Source organism: Panicum hallii, chromosome 9, assembly GCF_002211085.1.
Source record: "Panicum hallii strain FIL2 chromosome 9, PHallii_v3.1, whole genome shotgun sequence".
Taxonomy (NCBI): domain Eukaryota; kingdom Viridiplantae; phylum Streptophyta; class Magnoliopsida; order Poales; family Poaceae; genus Panicum; species Panicum hallii.
In genome coordinates, this window is record NC_038050.1 from 54,441,691 (window position 1) to 54,457,401 (window position 15,711).

The 15,711-nt window shown below is 47.3% G+C and overlaps 3 protein-coding genes, 1 non-coding gene and 1 pseudogene across 10 annotated transcripts; all 5 read left to right on the forward strand.

Annotated features, from left to right (window-relative positions):
- The first annotated feature begins 324 nt into the window (after positions 1 to 324).
- LOC112873149 lies at positions 325 to 2,422 on the forward strand (annotated as a pseudogene).
- Positions 2,423 to 4,781: 2,359 nt separating this feature from the next.
- On the forward strand, positions 4,782 to 8,911 carry LOC112874637 (mitochondrial carnitine/acylcarnitine carrier-like protein). 2 transcript variants are annotated; one of them, XM_025938082.1, is made up of 3 exons: positions 4,782 to 4,910; positions 6,312 to 6,703; positions 8,179 to 8,911. In XM_025938082.1, the coding sequence occupies exons 1-3, from the start codon at positions 4,797 to 4,799 to the stop codon at positions 8,675 to 8,677; spliced, it is 1,005 nt and encodes a 334-aa protein (XP_025793867.1). In that variant the 5' UTR covers positions 4,782 to 4,796; the 3' UTR covers positions 8,678 to 8,911. The 2 variants fall into 2 exon arrangements, with proteins under 2 accessions (XP_025793867.1, XP_025793868.1); XM_025938083.1 differs by lacking the exon at positions 4,782 to 4,910 and adding an exon at positions 4,999 to 5,409.
- A 252-nt stretch (positions 8,912 to 9,163) lies between these two features.
- On the forward strand, positions 9,164 to 12,828 carry LOC112874636 (mitochondrial carnitine/acylcarnitine carrier-like protein). 6 transcript variants are annotated; one of them, XM_025938080.1, is made up of 4 exons: positions 9,164 to 9,327; positions 9,724 to 9,832; positions 10,082 to 10,476; positions 12,105 to 12,828. In XM_025938080.1, exons 3-4 carry the CDS (start codon positions 10,085 to 10,087, stop codon positions 12,601 to 12,603), a joined length of 891 nt encoding a protein of 296 aa, XP_025793865.1. In that variant the 5' UTR covers positions 9,164 to 9,327; positions 9,724 to 9,832; positions 10,082 to 10,084; the 3' UTR covers positions 12,604 to 12,828. The 6 variants fall into 6 exon arrangements, with proteins under 6 accessions (XP_025793865.1, XP_025793862.1, XP_025793860.1 ...); XM_025938077.1 differs by having other exon boundaries at positions 10,085 to 10,476; positions 12,105 to 12,805; XM_025938081.1 differs by lacking the exon at positions 9,164 to 9,327 and adding an exon at positions 9,388 to 9,637.
- A 156-nt stretch (positions 12,829 to 12,984) lies between these two features.
- On the forward strand, positions 12,985 to 14,316 carry LOC112874638 (mitochondrial carnitine/acylcarnitine carrier-like protein). The gene is given in 3 exon segments (XM_025938084.1): positions 12,985 to 13,434; positions 13,597 to 13,978; positions 13,981 to 14,316. Coding segments are annotated over 3 exon segments (957 nt in total). The 5' UTR covers positions 12,985 to 13,042; the 3' UTR covers positions 14,164 to 14,316.
- A 283-nt stretch (positions 14,317 to 14,599) lies between these two features.
- Positions 14,600 to 14,687, forward strand: TRNAM-CAU. Its single transcript is given in 2 exon segments — positions 14,600 to 14,637; positions 14,652 to 14,687. It is a non-coding gene; the product is annotated as a tRNA-Met (tRNA).
- Positions 14,688 to 15,711: the final 1,024 nt, after the last annotated feature.

Below are 15,711 nucleotides of genomic sequence, written 5' to 3' on the forward strand. Positions count from 1 at the left end.
TTCTACACAAAAGGCAATACAAACCACCATACAGGACGTAGGGTGTTACGCGCTTTGCGGCCCGAACCTGTCTAAGCTTTGTGTTCTTTGCACCTTCGAGCTCCTGATCTCGGCATCTCCTCACCCAAAACTTACCACCTTGGGTATATCCCTCGGTGGGCAGCCGATTAAACACCGACAAATGCCGTAAAATTTTTTAATGAGATATGTGTGGAACAAGTCTTGGCAAATAACAGACCACAAGGTTGTTTGAACAACAAAGGTTACGCCAACCTTATTAGCCAATTCAATGAACGGACGGGTAGGAATTACACCCATGTTCATATGAAAAACCGATGGGATGCATTGAAAGCTGATTTTACCACATGGAAGACACTACTTCTTAGTGCGTCTGGATTGGGAAGAGACCCAAAGACCGGTATAATTGCGGCTAGTGATGATTGGTGGGAAGAAAAAATTGATGTAAGCAACCTTGTATTTGATTTTGTTGTATATCTCATTATGTTATTTTATGATAACATAAACTTATAGAGTTTTTGTGTTTCAGGCCATGCCGTTGTGCAAAAATTTTAGATTTGCCCCTTTGGATAATGAAGAAGATGTTGAAATCATGTTTAGTGGTGCGTCCTGCACCAATGCAAATGCTGTGGCTCCAGGTGCAGGAGAGGGGTCAGCTGGTAATGGTAATGGAAATGGAAATTGTAATGATAAGGATAATGGTAGTGATGATGTCCAAGAGGTACATCCAAGTCCTGCTGAAAAACAACCTGCGAAAAGAGGTGCTACTTATAAATCTCCAAAGAAGGGGAAAAAAATTCTAGAGATATGCAGTTCAAGCGTTTTGTGGACTCATTTGTGGAGAAAACTAGTTCAAGCTCTGCAACTTCTTCACCCACTGATCATGTTAGGCAAGAGATAGCAGAAATATTGCAATTAGTCATTAAAGCTGGGGCATGTGAAGGAAGTGATGAAGATTTTTATGCTACGTAACTCCTCATCAAAAAGGAATCTAGAGATGTGTTTGTCACTCTTAAAACCCCTGAAGGGAAGCTTGCATGACTCAAGAGGACTTGGGGGGAGAGGAAGAAACGCTAGAGATTACTAGCGTATTGTATTTTCAAATTATCATTTGTATTGTACCTTTAATTTAGTGTGTTGTATGCTGAAGCAGTTTTGAATTTTGAACTTTAACATATGGCTTTCAATTATCTATACAGATGGCTTTCACTTCAAGTGAGTCTAATGATTCTGAAATGGCAAGTAATTCAAGTGAATCAAGTGGTTGGATGTATGAAGCAGCAGCAATAGCAGCTTATGCAATGCTTGATTGTGGGATATCTTCATCTGAAAAGAAGCCAAGAAAAGTACCAGAAGAATCAGGTTATCAATTTGTTCAGAGGCAACTCAATAATGAAGAGAGCTGCTATAACATGTTCAGAATGGAAAGGTTAGTGTTCTATAACTTGCATGAGAAATTAGTTAACAATTATAGTTTGATATCCTCAGATGAGATGTGCTTGATAGAAGCACTTGGTATGTTCTTATGGATGTGTGATGCACCTCAATCACTTCGGCAAGCAAAGCATATTTTTTCACATTCTTTAGAAACTGTGAGCAGGAGGTTCAATGATGTCTTAGAAGCTGTGAATCTTTTGGCTGCCAAAAATATCAAACCCATAGATGAGACTTTTGCTGTGGTGCATCCAAAAATCCGAGAGCATAGATCCTGGCCTCATTTCAGAATTTCAGAAATTGCATAGGTGCAATAGATGGAACACATATTGAAGTCATTGTTCCACCATCTGAGTAGGCAGTGCATATGAATCGATATGGATATTGCAGTTAGAATGTTATGGCTGTTCGTGATTTTGATATGAGGTTCACATTTATGGTAGTGGGATGGCCTGGGTCCGCTCATGATACTCGCATATGGAGGGACACTGTATTCAATAAATACAAAAATAATTTTCCACATCCTCCCGACGGGAAGTACTATCTTGTTGACTCAGGTTACCCAAATAGAAAGGGCTATCTAGCACCTTATAAAGGTCAAAGGTACCACATCACAGAATTTTAAAATGCTGGCCAACCAATTGGGTTGAAGGAGTTGTTCAACCATGCTCACTCATCGCTTAGAAATGTTATTGAGCGTTCATTTGGGGTGCTCAAAATGAAATGGCGCATTCTTTTAAAAATGCCGAGCTGCTCAATGGAGAAGCAAGCAAAGATTATAATTGCTTGCATGGCGTTGCACAAATTTATTAGAGATAGCAATTTGAATGATAATAATTTTGATACACTTGCATCTGATGAGACATATGTTGATGGGGATGCGGGAACTACTACTAGTTATGTTGGTGATGAGGAAAATATGAGAGATGTACGAGATGCTATTGCGCAAGCATTGGCTGGAGGATATTGATAATGTAATTTGCGCAAAAAAATGATGTAATGACACTCTATTATCTAATTTAAAATTATGTTATCTAATTTATAATTAAGTTATCATTATCTTATTTAAGAGTAATTTATGATTAATTGTATGATATATTTGTGTTGTTAATAATTCTATTGTTATTTTGTTGTAAAAATATATATATATATATATGTACATAAGAAATACATGTATTCAGTAAACAATAAGGGTATTTCAGTCATTTCTCACTTCTGATAGGATTTCAGCCCATTCAATAAGCAGTCTGCCAAACATTTAACTTATGTGACCAGCTACTTCTTTAACAAGCTACTTCTCTGGCCAGCTAGTTACCAGCTGGCTTCTGAACAAGTTTCAGCTGTGCCAAACAGGGCCGCTATCCCGTCTGGCTCGCTGCACTGAACACTAGTAGTACGTACGGAGTACCCGTGCACCACGTGTGCGGTGTAGGTAGGTTATGTAGCATTAGCAACCACGTTGGACTGTACAGTATACTAAAAGGATGTTTGGATCCAAGTGCTATATCCAAAATTGCTAAACTTTAGCACTAATTTATCCAAACAGAGGTGCTAATAAAGTGTACTAAACTTTAGCATTAAATATGAGAATGCTAAAGTTTAATGCTTAACTTTGCAACTCATGCGAATAGAAGATACAATATTTATTAGTACTGGTTATTAAAAATTTATAAGATGGCCCTTTGTTTTCTTCGTTGGTGGCCAATTGTTGGTGCCCCGACAACTGGATGGCAGCTGGAACGCGATCCACGCGACCCCGCGTGCTACTCCTCTGCTGAGTTCCGAACCGTATACGTGGACCGTATAAATGGCCCTCCCTGCTGGCCTACGGCGAGGAACACGTTGCAGCGACGTATGTCGGCGTCAGGACCTTCATCCCGCGCGTCGTGCTCGCGCCCAGTGGGGGAATTTGCCTCCATAAAAATAGAAAATCAATGCATAGTATATAATTAGTTAACGATGTTAGAAAAAATTTTTATAGAAAATCAATGCAAAATTAATTAAAAGATTGGTTTTTCTTTAGCAGAATAGCCTACTTCGTTCCCGAACTTTTAGTCGAAGGTTAACTTCATACCTAAACTTTTAAAACGACTATTTCCGCATGCAACTTAATTTAATACTTCGTTCTACATATCTGACCACGTTAGCATACCATATCAGCATCCAAATATTTCTATTTGTGTAGCAGCAACATATATTGATTCACATATACTTAAGGAATTTTTGTACGTGTATAATAAATATATTTAGATCAACTTCCTTCTATAAAAACCGTACATTATTTTAGTTTCGTCAAGATGAAATTTTTATAATGACCAAATTTATAGAAATGTTAATTTTTTATGAACCATAGTTGACTAGACGTGACAAGGTGTGCTAACATGTCATATAGGATAAAAGATTCAATTGAGACTGATGGAGAAATTTGAACACTGAAATAGTCGTTTGGAAGTTTAGAGATGAAGTTAAGCTTCATCTGAAAATTTAAACATAAAATTGATTATTCTATTCTATATATTTATCCACCCTTTAAATTCCGCCACTGCTCCTAACGGATGAGCAAGTGGTCGGTCGATGTACGGAACTGGCAGCGGCCGGCTGTTATCTAGCCCTACTTTGTGTTGCGGTGGTGGGTGACTCGGTGTGCGCCATCTGATATTATGATTCGTCATGGTAGCTCATCTCTGCCCTTTCTAAAGTGCGCGTCAGCACTGGGTCCCAGCTGATACTTTTGTAAACTGAAAAGGTGGTGTGAGGTGGAGTTTGGTTTTGGTTCGTGGTTGCAGTCTAGCGTGTCCGATATAATTGTATACTCCTATCTCTCATCTCTCCGTTGCAGACTTCCTTTCATAAGTCCCCCTTGATGAGTAGCAGCAGCGCCATGGGGGGAAGGCCCGGAATTTGAATTCGTTTCGCTTCCATGTTTCCAGGCTAGTCAGTGTATGCTCTCTTTTTTTCTAACACCAATACTCTTTTTCTAATCCTGATCCTGCACACTTGGTAGCAATTTGGCCGGGACACGCGCAGTGGTGTGTGCCGCGCGGCGTGCCACCGCGAACCAAAGGGGAGGCATGCTGAAGCCACACCAAACTCCACCATCTGGGGACGGATTGGATTACCATCACACGATGGATTAGGATTAAATTGCTGACTGGATTGGGGAGGGGCTCCGGCCCGTGCGAGGTGTGACGCCCAAGTCAAATCGCGAAAGCACAAGGGTGAGGACGTGAGCTGAAGAGATGCAAACTTTTTTCCCCCTTTTATCTTGCCGTGCCACCGAGGGGAGTTGCCCAACCAAGTCGGGCACCGATTCCTGTCAGTATGGGGGCATCCAGTAGGTGGCCATGCTAGATATCTTTATTTGCCGGTTTCTGTTTCTCCATGTGCGATCTGATCTGACCCGATCGTGTGCGTCAAGAACTCAAGACCACGCGCGGCGCGGTGGTGTGCTTGATCAGGTGAGACGCGAGCGCGTGTGGTGGTGCCTGGATGGACATGGAGGCCTGGTTCCCGTCCGCATCCACCAACCCACCCCGTTCACGGGGCACCCACCAACCCCGTCCGAGTTGTTTTCCCCCTCCCGCTCTCCGCCGCCGGATTGGCTGCCGCGTGATGCTCTGGACGCGACGCGAGCTGGATTGGTCGCATCGCTGGTGAAGAAGGTGGAGGTGGAGGTGTGACTCTGCGCCCACTCCTGCTGCCGGCTGCCTATATACTCCGGCTCGCCCGCCCGGAGCAGGAGGGAACCCGACGCAACGGACCCCGTGAACCAACGCTGACCTTTTGGATTGGCCCGGCAGACGCCCCCGAATCCCCCCCCGATCAATCGGCGCCCGCGATTCGAATCGAAATCGGACCAACCCAAGCAGGAGGCCCCCCAGGCGGCACCGGGCGGCGGCGGCGCCCACTACCTCCACCCCCGGCGCCCGGCCCCCGGCCCCCGGCCCCGACCCCAAGGTGATCCGCCCGCACCGCTCCTCCCCCCTCCTCCTCCGCACGCCCCGCGCTCTTTCGCCCGGCCGCATTGCTCGTCGGATCGCTCGGGTTCGGTCCCCTCCTCGTACCGTGCCCCCGCCCCGCGCTGGGTCTGGGTCCGCGGCGGCTTCGTCCGCCCCGATCATTTTGTATCCCCTCCGGTTAGTTGTCGTGTCGTGTCGCGTGCGCGTGCTGCGTTGCTGCTGTTTCCGTTCGTCGGCGGCGGCGGCAAAGGGCGCCCTGCGATTCGCTGCGCCGTGTCGTCATTTGTACAGTAGGTGCCTCCGGATTCGGTGTGTTCGTGAGGTTTGGATCGTGGCCTACTGCCGAGCGGTGAGGCGGGATTGTTGGATTCTCGACTTCACAGACCACTGTTTTTTCCCTTCTGTCTTTAAGCCAGCCAGCCAGGGAATGTCCTCATCCCTGATGGCCTCATGTGCCTGAGGATTCTGATGGTTCACCATTAACGCTTCTGCAGGAAAGGGTTCTGTACCCCTGTCCTGCCAAAAGTGGCGAGCGTTCATGCCACGGTGTAATTTTCTTTGGCATCTCTATTGATGGTTGCCACATTGTAAATTTCTAGACTATGAACCAATCAGCTGACCTGTTCTGTTCTGTTCTGTTCTGTTTGTTTGTTCTTTGAAAAGCCAAGCTGACTTGTTTTCCTGTAGTAGGGTCAATATGCCAGGGTAGAATTCTTCAGTACGTTGATTGTTGTTTGGCTTATCGGCTTGGCTTAGCTTGTTCTCAGTTACCATCCAGACAACCGGTGCTTGATGCAAAATTCTGCCATGAATCTTTTCTTGCATCGAGTCATTTATAGTTTTTCTCATAGTTACTGGCAAATTGAATTAAATGGAACTGAATTTTGTTGCATTTAGCAGATGGGGGACGTTGTGAAGGACTTGACAGCCGGAACCGTAGGAGGGGCTGCCAACCTGGTTGTTGGGCACCCGTTCGACACCATCAAGGTGAAGCTTCAGAGCCAGCCCACCCCTGCTCCTGGACAGCTCCCCAAGTATGCAGGCGCCATCGATGCTGTTAAGCAGACGATTTCAGCTGAAGGACCAAGGGGCTTGTACAAGGGAATGGGGGCACCTCTAGCCACTGTTGCGGCATTCAATGCTCTCTTGTTCAGCGTGAGGGGGCAGATGGAGGCTATCCTGAGGTCAGAACCTGGTGCACCGCTGACTGTGAAGCAGCAGGTTGTCGCTGGTGGTGGTGCTGGACTTGCAGTCTCATTCTTGGCATGTCCGACAGAACTGATCAAGTGCAGGTCAGTGGAGCCAGGCCATATTTTACATCGCTTTGTTGTTCACTTGAATGGTGAATGTTTGGACGGTCCGGTTTTGCATGTTAACTTTTACTTCTTGTGGTAAATATAGTTGCCCTTCTATGAAACTTTCCTGCAGATGTTAGACATCATACATGTCAGATACTGAGTATCCATGCATCCCAGTTCATCTCACTTGCATCATACAACATCAAATTAATGCTACAGCATCCTCAATTAAATCATGTCTATTGAGAATTTCCTACGCAGCTTAAGATTGAACAACTAAGAGTATTCATGTATTTGTGTGAGCATGAACAAATAAACTCAGTCATATCTTTTCTCTGGCTTGTTCTATTCAGCTTACAAATGAAGTTCCTGCAAACTAGACTCATGCAGAATACATGATAATATGAAATCTGTCCTTCTAGTTAATGCACTTTCCTGTGGATGTTAGACATCCTGCAGTCAGGAACTAAATTGCCAAGCATCCAGTGTTTCTCAGCTTAACTCACTGGCACCATATCATGTTTTACATTAGCATAAACATCTGCTGTGAATAATGCTCTAATTCATAAGAGATTAAGAGAAGCTGAAAAAACTATTTATGTCTACTGTCAGCACAAACTAAAAATTATTTGTGTGCTTCTTTTCAGTTTGCAAATAGATCTCCTGCTAGTCAGGCTCATGTAAAATGCATGGTGATTCAAATTACATTCAGATTTCAGGAGCTGTGCTGTCAACTGCTGTGCATGTTGTATCTCCTCAAATCTTTTCCGCACATTAATGCTAGACATAGTCATGCAGAATTGATTGTGATCCAAATCAAATGCTGGTGCTGTTCTCTTAATGAAATGAAACACAATTCTCATGCGTTTTCGAGAGAAAAAAAATACAGGAGCTGTGCTATCATTTGTGCATTTACATTCTTTGAGTAATCTTTTCAGACAGGCAGTGTTTCTCTGTTCATCCTACTTGCATCATACCATGTAGGCATGTTAGCCATCTTCTTCATTTCTGTTCTTCACTTCAATGTTCAATTGGAATCGATGTGTTAAAGTACTAATTATCCGTTCTTTATGGAATGTGCATTCCTGCAGATGGTAGAAATCATACATGCAAAACTATTTGCCATACTCACTTGCATTGTACCATGCCTAACTGCATTAGATTAGCGTCCTCCATGTAAGTCTGTTAGTATTAATTTCCTTCATGACTTGTGCTCTTTACCAAAGGTCATAAAATTGGACTGCTGGAAATTTATTTGTGTCAATACAAATAGCTTTTCTGTTTGCAAATTAGTTCCTACAAGACGTACTCATGTAGAACAGACCTTGGTCCAGATGACATTCAAAAGCTGTGCAGGCATCTCTTGTGCATTTTACATTTTCTGAGATCTATATCTAAAGAGAATGTTAATAAATTAACACTTTTAGCCATGCCATTTTACTGCTTCTGAGATAGCTTCCATGTTGCAGGTTGCAAGCGCAGAGTTCCTTAGCTGAGGCAGCCGCCGCCTCCGGCGTAGCTCTACCCAAAGGCCCGATCGATGTGGCAAAACATGTCGTCCGGGATGCTGGCGCAAGAGGTCTCTTCAAGGGCCTGGTACCAACGATGGGCCGTGAGATCCCCGGCAACGCGTTGATGTTTGGCGTGTATGAGGCCGCGAAGCAGTACCTCGCCGGCGGCCCCGACACGTCGAACCTTGGCAGGGGATCCCAGATCCTGGCTGGTGGCCTCGCCGGCGCTGCCTTCTGGCTGTCGGTGTACCCGACGGACGTGGTGAAGAGCGTGATCCAGGTGGACGACTACAAGAATCCACGGTACTCGGGGTCCCTGGACGCGCTGAGGAAGATAGTGGCGGCTGATGGCGTGAAGGGTCTGTACAAGGGGTTCGGACCGGCCATGGCCCGCAGCGTCCCTGCCAATGCTGCTACGTTCGTGGCGTACGAGATAACAAGATCGGCTCTAGGTTGATCTGCTGTGACTCCAGTGCCATTGCCGTTTCTTCTGCTGGAATGGCTGGAGCTGCTGCATCTTGCATAGCTACTCAGGATGGAAACACAGGCACGCCTTGCAAGTGCAACCCAGAACTGTACAATTGCAAGCATTTTTAGGGAGAAAAAAGAGGGAACTTTTCGCTGCAATGGTGAGATTGTTTAATAAGCAAGCTTAATATAATGGTTTGCCTGGAGTGGATTGCCCATCCGACATCGATCCGATGGCGTTGGAGCGGTGGTGCTGGTGCTGGTGTGGTGGGCCTGGTGGCCTTTGCTTTTTTGGGTTGTGGCGTCTGGTGGCGAGTGGCCCTCGTCAGCTCGTCTTCCTTTGCACAGCCCACCATTGGCCTTGTGCCCTTGTCCCCCTCGCAGCCTGAATTTTATTCCCTCTCTTTCTGCATATTGTTTTCTTTTTGTTTGTTTGGGAGTGGAATATCCCCGTGCTTTTTAGTACTCCAAGTCGCCGCTCTGGTTGGTGCGCGGGGAGCCGCCAGCTCAGTTCAGTGGTACGTGGGTGGAGTCGAGTCGAATCGTTGGGTGCGGAAGAGGAGGCATCTACACCGGGCTCCGCCTACATTGCCGGCATCGGCCGCCGCTGGCGGCCGCGCCACTCCTCTCCTTGCACAAGTAAGGATTGTTCCCCTGCCGATTACCTTGCTCGTTGTCAGACCCACACCAATACGTGCATTTGGTTGTGTATGGGTATTGCTGGTGCTCTCTCTCTCTCTCCCTCCCTCCCTCCCTCCCTCCCTCTCCGATTCGGGATTCGTCGACTGCAGATTTTTATCAGATGGTAGCATGAATCAGCCCAAATGTTTTTCTTTTAGTTTCCTTTGTACCTCGCAAAGCAATCTGTTCTTCACCTCTGGGCTGCTAGAACCTGATGTGCCTCCCCTGTGAAGCTGAGATACTGCTCGTTGCGGAAAGGGTTCGCCGGGTAGTGGATTGTGCTGTTCAGTTACAATGCCTGAACATCTACATGTTCTCTTTATCAGAACGAAGTTGTTCTGCCTACCCTCGCAGATGTTCCTACGTCAAGGGTCTTTTCTGGTGCGAAGCCGTAGGTGCATAAGCCGTTTGGAAAACAGCACGTCGAGCCACACACGTGCATGAATTCTCACTTAGTCACCAGGTGAGTGCAGACTGGGAAAAGCGTCCCTGTTCTGTTTGTTTGTTCCTTTGAAAAGCCAAGCTGACTTGTTTTTCTGTAGTAGGGTCAATATGCCAGTGTAGAATTCTTTGGTACGTTGATTGTTATTTTACTTATCGGCTTGGCTTGGTTCTTAGTTACCATTCAGACAGCCGGTGCTTGATGCAAAATTCTGCCATGAATCTTTACTGGCAAAATGAATTAAATGAAACTGATTTTTGCTGCATTTAGCAGATGGGGGACGTTGTGAAGGACTTGACAGCCGGGACCGTAGGAGGGGCTGCCAACCTGTTTGTTGGGCACCCATTCGACACCATCAAGGTGAAGCTTCAGAGCCAGCCAACCCCTGCTCCTGGGCAGCTCCCCAAGTATGCAGGCGCCATCGATGCTGTTAAGCAGACGATTGCGGCTGAAGGACCGAGGGGCTTGTACAAGGGAATGGGGGCACCTCTAGCCACTGTTGCGGCATTCAATGCTCTCTTGTTCACCGTCAGGGGCCAGATGGAGGCCGTGCTGCGCTCCGCGCCAGGCGCGCCGCTCACTGTCGGCCAGCAGGTTGTTGCCGGCGCCGGCGCGGGAGTCGCCGTCTCGTTCCTGGCGTGCCCCACCGAGCTCATCAAGTGCAGGTCAGTGGAGCCAGGCCAATTTTTACATCGCTTTGTTGTTCGCTCGAATGGTGAATGTTCGATCGGTCTGGTTTTGCATGTTAACTTTGACTCCTTGTGGTTAATGTAGTTGGCCTTCTATGAAACTTTCCTGCGGATGTTAGACATCATACATGTCAGATACTGAATATCCATGCATCCCAGTTCATCTCACTTGCAGCATGCAACATCAAATTAACGCTACAGCATATCCTTGATTTAATCAAGTCTATTGAGAATTTCCTATGCAGCTTAAGATTGAACAACTAAAGAGTATCCGTGTGTTTGTATTACCATGAACAAACTCAGTCAAATCTTTTCTGTAGCTTGTGCTGTTCAGCTTACAAATGAAGTTCCTGCAAACTAAACTCATGCAGAATACATGATAATATGATATTTGTTCCTGTGGATGGTCGACATAATGCAGCCAAGAACTAAATTGCCAAGCATCCAGTGTTTTTCAGCTTAACTCACTAGCACCATATCATGGCAATTTACATTAGCATAAACATCTGCTGTGAATAATGCCCTAATTCATGAGACAGCTGGAAAAACTATTTATGTCTAGTGTCAACACAAATAAAAATTATTTGTGTGCTTATTTTCAGTTTGCAAATAGATTTCCCGCTAGTCAGGCTCATGTAAAATGCATGGTGATTCAAATTACATTCAGATTTCAGGAGCTGTGCTGTCAACTGTTGTGCATGTTATGTCTCCTCAAATGTTTTCAGCACATTAGCACTAGACATAGTCATGCAGAATTGATTGTGATCCTAATCAAATGCAGGAGCTGTTCTCTTAATGAAGTGAAACGCAGTTCACCTGCGTTTTCGAGAAGAAAAAAAATGCAGGAGCTGTGCTTTCATTTGTGCATCTTGCATTCTTTGAGTAATCTTTTCAGACAGGCAGTGTTTCTCTGTTCATCCTACATGCATCATACCATGTAGGCATGTTAGCCATCTTCTTCATTTCTGTTCGTCACTTCAATGTTCAATTGGAATCGATGTGGTAAAGTGCTAATTATCCGTTCTTTATGGAATGTGAATTCCTGCAGATGTTAGAAATCATACATGCAAAACTATTTGCCATACTCACTTGCATTGTACCATGCCTAACTGCATTGGATTAGCATCCTCCATGTAAGTCTGTTTGTATTAATTTCCTTCATGGCTTGTGCTCTTTACCAAAGGTCATAAAATTGGGCTGCTGGAAATTTATTATTGCCAATACAAATAGCTTTTCTGTTTGCAAACGAGTTCATACAAGACATACTCATGTAGAACAGACCTTGGTTCAGATTACATTCAAGGACTGTGCAGGCATCTCTTGTGCATTTTACGTTTCTCAGATCTACTCCCTTCGTCCCAAATTACAATTCGTTTTGACTTTTTTAGATACATAGTTTTTACACATAGTGTAAATCTAGGTGTATAGCAAAATATATGTATCTAGAAAAATCAAAATGAATTGTAATTGGGATGGATGTAGTATCTCTCTTAAATTTGGGACGGATGTAGTATTTCTCCTAAAAGAGAATGTTAAGAAATTAACACTTTTGGCCATGCCATTTTACAGTTTTACTGCTTCTGAGATAGCTTCCCCTGTTGCAGGTTGCAAGCCCAGAGTTCCTTAGCTGAGGCAGCCGCCGCCTCCGGCGTGGCTGTACCCAAAGGCCCGATCGATGTGGCAAAGCACGTCGTCCGGGACGCCGGCGCGAGAGGTCTCTTCAAGGGCTTGGTGCCAACGCTGGGCCGTGAGGTCCCCGGCAACGCGGTGATGTTTGGCGTGTATGAGGCCACGAAGCAGTACCTCGCCGGCGGCCCTGACACGTCGAACCTCGGCCGGGGATCCCAGATCCTGGCTGGCGGCCTCGCCGGCGCTGCCTTGTGGCTGTCGGTGTACCCGACGGACGTGGTGAAGAGCGTGATCCAGGTGGACGACTACAAGAACCCGCGGTACTCGGGGTCCCTGGACGCGCTGAGGAAGATCGTGGCGGCCGATGGCGTGAAGGGCCTGTACAAGGGGTTCGGACCGGCCATGGCGCGCAGCGTCCCTGCCAATGCTGCTACGTTCGTGGCGTACGAGATAACAAGATCGGCGCTCGGTTGATTGGCTGCACTCCAGTGCCATTGCCATTCCTTCTGCTGGCACGGCTGGAGGCTGGAGCTGCTGCATCTTCCATAGCTACTCAGGATGGAAACACAGGCACGCCTTGCAAGTGCAACCCAGAACTGTACAATTGCAAGCATTTTTAGGGAAAAAAGGGGGAACTTTTCGCTGCAATGTGAGATTGTTCAATAAGCAAGCTTAATAAGATGGTCGTGGATGGATTGAGTGAGTGAGTCGGCGGCGTGGTCGCCGGCGTTGGATCCGCCGGTGGCAGTTGTGAACGTCACCTTCGCATTTCTTCAACCGTGTCATGTGTTTACTCAGCCTAAACACGTGAAAGAGAGAACTGACGCACAAGAAAACCACTGAAAATGAGTGCCGAGCGGAGTCTGTCATTCAGCAGCTCCCACTGAAACTTGCAAACCGTGTGCGGGCGCAGATGGGTGACGCGGCCAAGGACCTGGCGGCCGGCACGGTGGGCGGCGCGGCGCAGCTGGTGGTGGGCCACCCGTTCGACACCATCAAGGTGAAGCTGCAGAGCCAGCCCACGCCGCCGCCCGGCCAGCCGCCCCGCTACGCCGGCGCCGCCGATGCTGTCAGGCAGACGCTGGCCGCCGAGGGGCCCCGGGGCCTCTACAAGGGCATGGGCGCGCCGCTCGCCACCGTCGCCGCCTTAAACGCTATCCTCTTCACCGTCAGGGGCCAGATGGAGGCCGTGCTGTGCTCCGAGCCAGGCGTGCCGCTCACCGTCGGCCAGCAGCTCGTTGCCGGCGCCGGCGCGGGAGTTGCCGTCTCATTCCTGGCGTGCCCCACCGAGCTCATCAAGTGCAGGTCAGTTTCTGACACCGTGTTGTTTATGCTGTTCTTACATAATGCCATTCCATAAACATTATTACATTAACAAGAAGCCGCGTAATTTCGTATGAAAATGAGCTGAGGTAGCCAGCGAACATGAGCCGGAGCACTGATCCTCCCATGCTGGTGTCGTGTCAGGTTGCAAGCCCAGAGCGCCTTGGCGACAGCTGCCCCTGCCCCTGCCGCCGCTGCATCCGTCGCCGGAGGCGTCGCTGCAGCCACAGGCACCGTCGCTGCCCCGGCGGGGGCCGTGAAATACGGCGGCCCGATTGATGTCGAGAAGCACGTGCTCAGGTCGGAGGGCGGCACGCGCGGGCTCTTCAAGGGCCTCTTCCCGACGCTGGCGCGCGAGGTGCCCGGCAACGCCGTCATGTTCGGCATGTACGAGGCGACCAAGCAGGTCATCGCCGGCGGGCAGGACACGTCGCAGCTCGGCCGGGGCTCGATGATCGTGGCGGGCGGGCTCGCCGGCGCCTCCTTCTGGGGCTCCGTGTACCCCACCGACGTCGTCAAGAGCGTCCTCTCCAGGTGGACGACTACAAGAACCCCAAGTACTCGGGTTCCGTGGACGCCTTCAGGAAGATCCTCGCCGCCGACGGCGTGAACGGCCTGTACAAGGGCTTCTGCCCCGCCATGGCACGCAGCGTGCCGGCCAACGCCGCCTGCTTCTTGGCGTACGAGATGACCAGGTCCGCGCTAGGGTGATCGATCTCGCCCGTTTTCAGTTCCTTCTGATTTTTTTCCCCTACCGATCCATGTCTTGATGGCGACGATGATCACGTCGGAAGTGCAATTCATTTGTAAAATAAAATTTTATTTACGAGTAATCTGCATTAATATCACTTGGATTGGAGCTAATTCGCTCATGCCTTCGCTTTGGCGCCATGGGATTTATGAAGCTGATGAGGCTTGCCTTGAAATTTAATGAAGCTGGTAAGGTCCTGCTGATGCGTGCATTTAGCGACTTTGCGTTGGCCGTGACGGTGCACAGCATCTGTCCCAAAATTTCGGAGCTAATGATTCTGATCTCTCACGGTTGTAGTGTAATCTGTTGTTAAGTTTGTGATGTTGACTTTATGATTTCGGCCTGAGTAACTCCACCATTGGTTATATCACATGAGAAAAGACGTTTTACACCAACGGGGTGGTGGCGCAGTTGGCTAGCGCGTAGGTCTCATAGCTAAACGTGAGTGATCCTGAGGTCGAGAGTTCGAGCCTCTCTCACCCCAACTATTTTTTTGCCTCTGCAGCTTTGTCTGCATCCTGGCCACAAGCTAAATTTTCAGACTAAAGTTTGAAGATTTTTTTTTCCTGATGATGTGATCTAGTGACCACTAGCTGTTGGACTTTGGGGAAATATTTAATGGTATGAGTTGAGCTTGATATGATGGTATCCTGGCCAGCCATGCCTAGTCCCAGAGCAGAAGAGTCTTTTCTTGTTTGATTATTAGGGCAAGTTGAGCAAGTTGATGAGGGGAGGTCAGTGTCCCAAAGACAGCGCCATGTGGGTGCAACTGCTTCCAAGATTTTTAATTCTCTCTCTCATCATCTCCGACGGCACGGCAGCCAGCAGTACACCTCAGCTTCTGCCATGTAAAAAATAAGAAATTATGCTGCAATTTTTTTTATAATAGATTGGAAGTGCTGGACTTGTGTTTCAGTGAATTTGTGGTTACAAGAAAATGGCCGCGTTTCAAAGTCAGCCTATGAAGACTCGGATATGGATCACGACTTTTGTTTTCAGGAAATGTGTATTATGAGATAGAATGTGGTGGATCCTTTTTAGGCTTCCTTTCGTTTGGACAAGCCAAGATTGATCTCATCAGGTCTGAATGTCTGATGAGAGTCTCGACCAATTTCACCACCGGGACGCTAGGTTTCTTGTTGTTGATCTAGGGACCACTTCTTCTTTTTTTTATTTTTGGAGCAAAAGCATATGATCAGAGCCCATTAATATTATCCAGGGATATGTGGATTTTCCACCAGCTTTTTATTTCAGTTGTGGCTGCAAAGCAGAAGGAATCTAAACCAGTTGGTGATGGGATTGAATTGGCAAGAAAGATGGGAAAAAGGCTATGAGAAGACACTGCTGATTGCCCATAAACTTTTGGTGATGCCGAATTGTTGATGAAGCAAAGGGGATTGGTGAGATGGAAGTGGAGCACCTAAATAAAAATACTCGTCATCCCAAAGCGCCCTAGGCTTTATTTCCGGTCACTTGTGCAGTGCCATTGCTCCCGGGAATCTCTTCGA